Here is a 9,707-nt window from a genome sequence, read left to right as displayed (position 1 = left end):
GGGGGGGGGGGAAGAAAAAAAGAGAAAAAAGGGGTGGAGGAGCAGTTTAAATTAGAAGCTGTTCCTGGATGCTTGAGAAAAGGCAGTTGATTGAAATAAATAGAATGATCCTGCAACACTTCAGTTTGGGGACAACAGTAAAATTTCATTATAGTTTTTTGGATAAAACAAAATGTTCCAACTTTGGTACCTCCCCCCATAAAAAAAAAAAAAAAACCAAAAACAAACCCAACAGTTTTTTTCCACTTTTTAATCTTTTTTTTTAGTGCAAACTTTGCCACAATATCTCAGGATCCAAGGTAGAGTTCTCAGGGAATACCGGGACTAGTCCTGAGGTAGTAAGAGGTTAAGCTGAGGCTATACTTTTTCTGTCTGTGAAAGGAAATGAGAAAAGCACAAGAAAGAAGGCTTGACAAAGACCTGTATTCCAAGTAGGAGAGAGACACTCATAATAGTTATTATTCTTTGTCGCAAAGAACTAGAATGATTATCTCGTAGTGGCACAAAATTTGAGGGTATCATTACACCTTACAGATAACCCTGTCCACTGAATAGATCTGATTTTCTCAAACAATATAATGCATCATGCATAAAAAAGTGTAGTATGGATGACTGGTTTGCTTATTTCTACAGAATTCCCTTAGGCGTTTTCCTGCTATAGGTGTAATTCTTTCGGAATTTATAGCTAGAGCAGTGTACCCTAAGAGGTAAAATCCTCAGGGAATTTCAAAGTAATTGTTCCAGTTCATAAAAAGAGCTCCAGTTCCCAACTAAATGTGTGCCTCAGACCCAGTAAACAATGATCAATTGGCCTAGAGAGGAACTTTGAGAACACTAAAATTAACGTGGGTAGTTATCAATTTTGAAACAAAGTGGTTCTTGACTAAGAAAAATAAATAAATCTGGCTCTAAAATCCATTACTGGGAATTTGTTATACAAAAATATATACAAAATGTACAAAACTGTAAACCTCGAATGTGCATGGATCATTAGATAGGTTCTACTAAAGGAAGCCAGAGTTGTTCAAGCTTGAGGGCCCTAGTGTCAAAAAGCACAAGAACATTGTGGCTGTAGCTGTTCAAGCAATTTGCTATCCCGATTTCCCCAGAAGGATTATATCCTGGTTTTGCTGCCCAGAAAGACAGAAGAGCTGTTCAGGACAACATGTAGCTAGCATCTAGAAGATGAGCTCATTCACTGTATCTCTGGGACAGCTTGTGTCAGCAAAGTTCCTGGATAAATATAAAGGCATTAGATTCCAATGAAAATTTCTGCTACGTAATGTTTCTTTGAACATGTTCTTTCAAGGCTGTAATATCAAACCAGATGTTAAATTGAAGGTTGTGATAATAAGGGGGTAAGGTGTACATTTGTAGCCACAACTTCGTGGTGAGTGGTAGGTGTATCTAAAATGTGCTTGTGGGCTGTAAGAGAGGGCATGTAGCTTTCAGTCTCTACAGACAGTTTATATGTTGATGTCTAAGCTGGTTGCCATTCACTGTCTTTATAAGCAGTAAATGAGGCAGTGGAAGTGAAATAGGTGAGTTGAGTAACAGTACAGATTTGTCTCAATCTGACTGTGCAAAAATATTAAAATGTTCATATAGTAGCTCTGTTTAGTAGAATTAGGCTTTGATGCTGCTTTCTGTATTATTTACATTTAATTTTTTAAGAGAGATCTTATTTTTTGCAGACACATGTGATGAAGTTGAATCCCAGTGACCGGGCCTTAGAATTATCACCACTCCAAAAGCAAAAGGTACTGTAACTAATTATATATGTATACTTATACTGATGTTTAAAAAGATCTATAAATCTAGTATTATCCTTGTATTTAAAAAAGCTAGGCAAATTTTATAGGCCTCCTCTTGCTAATTTGCTGAATATCCACGAGGTAAAATTCTAAGAAGCTGACTGATGTCAGAGAGAATTTGTGCAGGCACATAGAACTCCTCATATCCAGCATAGTTTGAGATGAGAGTGTATAATACTTTACCAGTTTAAGGAGCAAGAGGCTATCATAAACACTTTGTAACTTAAGCTGATAACATACATTTCTACTGGTTTGTTGATATTAAAATTTTAAAATATTTTAATCAAATTTTGGGACACAATGTAAGTAAAGGTTTTATTTACAGATATTCACCATGGCGTATATTTAAAGGAACAATAATACTGGTTTTAATTATGACATTAAAATACTTTTGTATCATCTTTCTATTTCACTCCTAAAGTGATCCCAGCATTTCAGCATTTTGGTATATTTCATTATAATTTTATTTTATCTTTTAAAAATTATTCTGCAGAATTTGTTAAATAAGTGTAAAATTGAAAGCAGAAGGACAACAGATTTTCAAACTTATTAGAAAGAGCATAACAGTGAGTGCATCAGAAGATTTCCCAAGGGGAAAGGTGGAGGAAGGTGTAAGAAAATTGTAGTTCTTTCCTTCTCTTCGCACAGCCTCATGCATTCTGTGTGCTCTAGCTTATGGGGCATGATACTGGCTACGCAGTTCTTGTTGCATTCACTTTGAGTGCTTGGATAGTGAAATAAGTGTAGTATGCTTACCATCAAAAGAATGTTACATTCTTCTAATATGTGCACTTGTAAATTCATTTCATGTGAAATACTCTACCTTTTATGCTATCTTTTAGTCTCCCCACACAAATTGTTTCTTTTCTTGTTCAGATGTTTTTGTAACCCTTTTCTTTTGCTGTCATTTTTCCTTAATGCTTTCCTTCTTTCTTTTTAATTTTCTGCTTCTCATGTGGAATAGAAGAACAAAAAAAATGTGAAACTGAAAAGAGATGGTAAGGGTGGGCTGAAAAACAAGGATTCTGGCTCTTTACAAAAGCAGTCTTCACTTTCAGAGTCACCAGGACAGGATTTAGAAAAAAGTAGTGCCTTTGTAGGGAAGCCTGTGGCCAAAAAAAATACAATGAAAGGTAAATCTGAGCATGCACAAAATGTTAGTATTTTGAAAAGTGGTGTTCAACAAATTACTAGGGACAAATGCAGATTAGTGAAGAGGGAAAAAGAATCTGCGGGAAATCCTCATTTTGTCGAAGAGGATGCCACTTACAATCTTCCCACTGAAAAACAAATTCTGACTGAAGAAACAAATTCTTCCAATAAAAAGTCAAAAGCTGTTAGATCTAAGCAATCCCTTAATATAAATGTACTTCCTTCTGCGTCCAGGGATGGGGCCCAGACTGATTCATTAATTGTACAAAAATACAATCCTGTTAAAAAGCAAGGAAGTAAAGAAGCAGTAGAAAGTGAAAACAAAATAAAGGATGTTGTTGAAAAATCTGATAAATGTGAAAGAATATGCACCAGAGGAGAAGAAAGTAGTGAAAAGCAGAGAGGATTTAAAAAAAAGGATCAGTTTTTGAAACAAGTGGCTCTAACTATGTCATCATTTTCAACTGAAGAAAGTAGTAATGATCTTGCAAAATATGTACTTAAGAGCAGGGAAGAAGAGGACTGCTACGAAGGGAAAGTTGAAGGCAATGAAAGCAATAGAAAAAGTGAAAGATTTAGACTTAGAAAAAGAAGATAGTGAGATTGAGGAGATGCAAGCTACAAACAATGAGAAAGAACATGTAGAGGAGGCTGATATAAAAAGCCTTAATGAGGAAGAAACTAACTCTGAAGCTAAATCTGATGAAGACAGGCAGTTAGAAATTAAGGAGAAGGAATCTAATGAAGAGCAGGAGAGTGAAGGCAGTGAAAAGTGTGAAAGTGAAAAAGAAAAACTAGATGAAAGGGTTGACAGTGAAGGTGAACTAGAGGAGGAAGAAGAGAGTGAGGTTAAAAAAGACAGAGATGAAGTTTCAGTAGAAAAAGATGAAGAGGAAAAAGATAATGAAAATGAAAGAGAGCAATCACAGGCTGAAAGAGACAGTGAGAATGAGGGTGGAGAAGACACTGAAGACACGAATCAGGAAGTTGGCAAAGAGCAAGGAGATGAGGAAGGGAGGTTGATGGAAGAAGAAGAAATGCTGAGTGAGGGAGAAAAGGAGAATATGGAGGAGGAAGAGTATGAAAAAGAGGAAGACCCTGAAAAAGAAAAGGAGGAACAGGTTGAAAGTGAGGGAGGAGATGAGAGTGAGGAAGGAGGTGAAGACAGAGAGGAGAAGGAAGAAAAAGAGGTGGAGGCAGAAGAAGAAGGAGAAGAAGAAAAGGAAGATGAAGAAGAGAACAAAGAAAGGGAGAATGAAAAAGACAAAGAGGGTGAAGAGGAAGAGTTAGAAGAATCATTGGCAGGGGGGGAAGAAGAGGTATCTGAAGAAGAGGAAGATGCAAATAGGAGGACTAAGGAGGTATGGGAGGATGGAATGGAAGAAGAAGGAGAAGGGGTGGGGGATGAAGTGAAAGTGGAAAGAGAAGATGAGGAAGAGGAGGGACCAGAGGCAGAAGCAGAAGGGGAGGAGGGGGAAGAAGATGAGAACAGGGAAGAAGAAGAGTGGGAAAATGAAGAAGAGAAAAGGGAAGAAGAGGAAGGAGAAGAAGATGATGAAGAGGGAGAAGGGGTGGAAGAAGATGAGGAAGTAGGGGAGGAAGAAGAGAGAGAAGAGGGAGTTGAAGATGAGGGACAAGAAGGAGTGGAAGAAGAAGAGAGAGAGGAGGAAGAGGGAGGGAAGGAAGAAGAAGGGGAAGAGGGAGGAGAAGAACCAGGGGAAGAAGGAGAGGAGGAAGAAGAAGGGGAAGATGGAGAAGAAGAAAAAGGGGAAGAGGGAGAGGAGGAAGAGGGAGGGGAGGAAGAAGAAGGGGAAGAGGGAGAAGAAGAACACGGGGAAGAGGGAGAGGAGGAAGAAGAAGAGAAAGGGGAAGAGGGAGAGGAGGAAGAAGAAGGGGAAGACAGAGAAGAAGAAAAAGGGGAAGAGGGAGAGGAGGAAGAAGAAGGGGAAGAGGGAGAAGAAAAAGGGGAAGAGGGAGAGGAGGAGGAAGAAGAGGGAGAAGAAAAAGGGGAAGAGGGAGAGGAGGAAGAAGAAGGGGAAGAGGGAGAAGAAGAAAAAGGGGAAGAGGGAGAGGAGGAACAAGAAGGGGAAGAGGGAGAAGAGGAGGAAGGGGATGCAGGAGAGGAGGAAGCAGAGGATGAGGGAAAGGAGGAAGAAGGAGAGGAAGAGGAAAAAGCAAAAGGTAAAAGAAAAAAATATAGTAATAAGCTTCCACAAAAGAAAAGCAAAACCAGCAAGCTGGAGAAGACAGAAAGTACTGCTTTACCAAACAGCTCTAAACAAAAAATGAAGTACAAACAGCATGTAGCAAACGGTTTACATAATTCAGAACAATTTTGGAATAATGTGCTACCTCATTATTTAACACTAAAGTAGCTTACACTAATGGAGATGCATTTTGAAGCCTATTCAGAAAACTTTGGAACTATGGCAGACTGATTTTTATTACTTAAAATAAAATGTTAATGTAGTCAGAATATATTCTTATGCATATATTTAAGTGCCAATTTCTTGAAAAAGACTGAAGAAAATGTCTAGATTTGGGAAGCTTTTATGAGAGAAATAATATAAATTGTTGATAGAGTCATTTACACAATCATCTTTATCATGTATGACACAGGTTTAAAATAATAATTGCCGAGGAGGCAAAATGTGTTTGCCTGTTAATTAAATTATTCATGCTGACAACATGAATTATACATTGTAACAGTGTAATCTTCTTTGCTTTTGAATCAGATTTCTTAAGGTAACACATCAATTTTAGTTGCAGCATAGCTTACTTGTTAATGTGCCTTATATGAAAGGAGTGTCAGTAACTTAACAAAGTTACGTATTTTTAAATTTTGGTGTCACTCCATATTCATTCCCCCTACTTTTCTTTTGTTCATATATTGGTAAAATGTTTGAGTACACAGCGTAAATTAGAGAAGGGACAAGTTGCCAGGTTGACATGAATCAGCAGATGGGAGGTAAATGGAAATGTAGGCCTGGCCAAATGGTGGCCTGAGCTTTTTCAAAGGTCTTAAGGTTGACTTCTTATTTAGGTGTCAGCACACAACTACGTGCAGAAAGACAAACACAAGTCTCAGAATCTGACCTAGATGGCATTAGAATCAGAATGCATTTGTTTAAGGATAATTTTGACTATCACATTTGGTGATTAGATATAATTAAGAATTTGAAAATACACACCCGTAAAACGTTATTTGTTTTATACTTCTTTATACTGTGCAATACACTAAAGATTCTGTATCTGCCTACAGAAGACTTCATTACATTAGTCATCTAAGGTTCTCAAAGAGGGGAATATATTTTGTCACAGTGTGAAGTGTATATATGTTTTCAGGATCAGAGTGTGAGCCTCTCGTTGGAAGAGATGTGGTTTACCCTCCCAAAAATCACATCTGCAATCTCTGAAAAGAGGACAATGTAGTAAACCAAGAAGCCAGATAAGTGGCATGAAAGGCTGAGTTCTTTTCAGAAAAGACAAAGTATGTTAATACTTCTGGAGTTTCCTTAAAATACACAAACAAATCTTGCAAATTATTTTTGTAAGATATTGCATTACTGTTTCAACAATTAGTGGTTGAACTGGCAAAAGAAGGGATAGGAACTCATCATACAGCATTATTACTTAAATACTGTGCTAATAGGTGGTCTGAGAAATTTTTGTAAACAGATCTCAGTATTGACATTCTCTAGAAAAATAGTTATTTAAATCCTATTTGAGAATGAGGGCAGGAGAAGAAAGGAGTTCAAATGAGTAAATGTCATTCAATAAAAATGTTAGTGGAATCAATACTTATGTTGATATTATAAAACATTTTTAATGTTGTTTTGTAAGATACGGGCATTAAACTATCTTTCACACAATGTCTCCAGAATTTATTTTCTAAAAGATTAGTACCTTGCCAGTAGATTCTAGTCCACTTTGATCCTTCCTGCCTTAGTTACCCCTTTCATGTACTCTATTTGAAGGTAAGATCACTTTCAATCATGTGCCGTGTGCCTAACTATAACAAAAAGTTAGTCCAGTGACTGTATTTTGTCCCTGCAAAATTTGTTTCAAGCTTCGGGATTTTCTGGAATACATTGTCTTGACATCAGCATGTGTAAGTCTTTGGAAAAGGGTAAGTATCAACATATTCTGATAGAGTGGAATATTCTAACAGTTAAATGCACTTCCCAATAAAACAGGTCTCTGTAACAATGGAGTCCTTGAGTATTTAGCAAAAGTGCTGCGTTATCACTGAACTGCTGTGAAAATATTTACTTTTGAAACTAAGAGGAGCTAAGCTGTGTTTCTTAATAAAAGATTAGAATGGTACTGTGATTAAACTTAGAGTAATATTGAAAAGTATTTTTATAGGCCTAAAGCTGTGTTTCTTGGATATGGCATTTACTTATTTCTGATTGTAAAATTCAGCTTTGCAAGAAAATTGTGCTGTGAAAAAAACCTGTTATTTCCTGTGAAGTATATTTGCTAGAGAGAAGGGGAAAAAAGTGAGAGCACTTTGAAGGAAGTGATTTCCAATTCCGCACAGGAATGTCTCTTCTTTTACTGTTTGGCTGTAGCTTTTAATCTAAATCCTTAGGCAAATAGGGACCATTTGTTGTTCCTCTCTTAACACACACTGATAGCATAAAGCTTCCCAAGAGAGTAAAGGAAGCCAAGTTATGGGCATCTCCTCGTTTTTGTTTTGTCTGGATGAAAATTCATTGAATTGAGAAGTATTTTTATATTGTTTTGTGGATCATTCCTGTGGTACAGGAAAAGCAGAGCATTACTCCAGCACTTCTAAGGGTTTTCCACTGAATCGTTACATAAATTGTACATTGTGCCAACGTTTCTGGGCTTTGGGGGGACTTTGGAACTCCATTAGTGTAACAAGTGGAATTTTATTTAGTTTGACTCATACTGATTTAAAAAGTTTGATACTTGTGGTTTTGTGGAAATTCTGTATGTCCTTGGTATTTATTATGGGATACAAAAAGATTTATGTGCAGTATTTAAGCAACATGGCAGAAGTACTCCTGAACTAGTTTTTAGTAGAGAAAATAAATCCTGCAATAGAGAGAAAAAACAACACACAACTGCTCAGACCAAAGGTCTATCTAGTCCAATATCTTTTTTCTACCAGTGGCTACTGGTGAATGCCTGGCAAAAAAAACAAGAGTAGAAAAACATGTAGTGTTACTTCTCCTGTGTAATAATTCAGTATACTGAATATATTCAGTATATTCAATAATTTGTGGTTCGGCAGATGAATCTAGTATGTTTAATAACCATTCTTCTTACATTATTTTTTTCAGTCAGTTTTTAACCTGTTTAGCATCCAGTACATGTTTTGGCAAACAGTTCTTAGATTACTTTACACATGGTTAAAAGAAGTAACTCCTTTTTTTGTCTCAAATCTGTCTTTTTGTACCTTCGTTTGAAGTATTAGAAAAAAGAGCATTTATTTCCTCTTCATGATTTATTCACTCGTGATTGTCACATGGAAAAACTGTTCAGCTATGTGGTTGAAATCAAGATCGAAGTGGTTTATTCATTTATTAATAACAGTTAACCAGCAATCAGACAACTACATATTCAAGATCAAGAGCTGCAATATAGCAGATAACTCTATAGACATCCATAAAATGTTAATAAGTACCCGCAAATTTCTGAGCACTGTTCTGCAGCTAATGTCAGACGTTTCAGTCCCCCTGCACACTCTCACATATATGTTCACAGAATTACATATGCACATACTGCCTTTTATAGCAGGCATGAATTACCAGCACGTATCCCATTTTCAGGGGCTGGGGTGCAACTCTGCTCTTGCCACACAGCTCCTGTTAGAGATGAGGATGCTCTAGATTACTTTTGAATATGCTGTAGCACAACTCTTCCCTTATGCGTGCAAAATTTCAGCTGAATTTTATATCTGAAAATATCAAGCTATTTCTTCAGATAATAGGTCTCTTTGCGTAATTGATGCTGAATAACAAAAATATCTTTCTCCAAACTACAGAAAATGTCTGGTTTTTATTCACTATTTTTTGTCCCCATGTGTTATCTGGAGACATACATGGTTGTTCTTTAGAATGGGGCCTTTAGGAATCATGCAGAAAAGGACATTTAGTTTTTATTTGCATTGCTTTAATTTTTTCCTCTAGCTTTTCTTAGCTTTAGCCATCTTTTAAGACAAATTTTAGCTTACTTTCTCCAAAGATGATACTACCTTCTAGATCTTACCTCTCAGAACATCAGTCATTTATTTTTAGCAATTGAATTTGTGGTGTGAATCTAGTAATTAACAAAAGTATTGTTAAATACTCTAAAAGAAATGAGACTGATGAAAAACAGAGTATATTTTTTAATGCAATATGCGTCTTTTCTTAGTGCATATAAGCTTGATTTATGAACTGTGAGCTCACCTGAACTTCTGTGTATTGTCTCAAATTCTCAAATTTTATAATGAGTATTATGGGAAGCAGAATCAAGTTCAGAAGTCAGAGCATCTTCAGGCAAAAAAAATGTTGTCAGATCTGTAAAAAGGCAAAAAAAGGGCAAAGTAAATGTAAAAGGGCAAATTCTCAACTAATTTCAAAATGTGCCATTCAAATAAACAATAGTGTTTAGTACTGTGGCATTCTATGAGCAACTGAACAAATATCTTTCTTGCACAAATGGCAAACATATAGTTTTGTCCTGAGTGAAGTTCTGAGTGTGTTGTGATCTGAAGTCATTCACTGA

General features: G+C 36.5%; 1 protein-coding gene across 1 annotated transcript in view; it reads left to right on the top strand.

Annotated features, from left to right (window-relative positions):
• RPGR (retinitis pigmentosa GTPase regulator) overlaps positions 1-5,155 on the top strand; it is a gene marked incomplete at both ends in the record, with an annotated part of 40,061 nt that extends 34,906 nt beyond the window's left edge. The window contains 3 exons of the mRNA XM_010084925.1: positions 1,695-1,760; positions 3,437-3,814; positions 4,019-5,155. Of these exons, the coding sequence (XP_010083227.1) occupies positions 1,695-1,760; positions 3,437-3,814; positions 4,019-5,155 (1,581 nt within the window). The remainder of the gene's footprint in view (positions 1-1,694; positions 1,761-3,436; positions 3,815-4,018) is intronic.
• Positions 5,156-9,707: the final 4,552 nt, after the last annotated feature.

Source organism: Pterocles gutturalis, unplaced genomic scaffold (genome assembly GCF_000699245.1).
Source record: "Pterocles gutturalis isolate BGI_N339 unplaced genomic scaffold, ASM69924v1 scaffold19815, whole genome shotgun sequence".
NCBI classification, from domain to species: domain Eukaryota; kingdom Metazoa; phylum Chordata; class Aves; order Pterocliformes; family Pteroclidae; genus Pterocles; species Pterocles gutturalis.
This window is presented reverse-complemented; position numbering and strand designations above follow the sequence as displayed.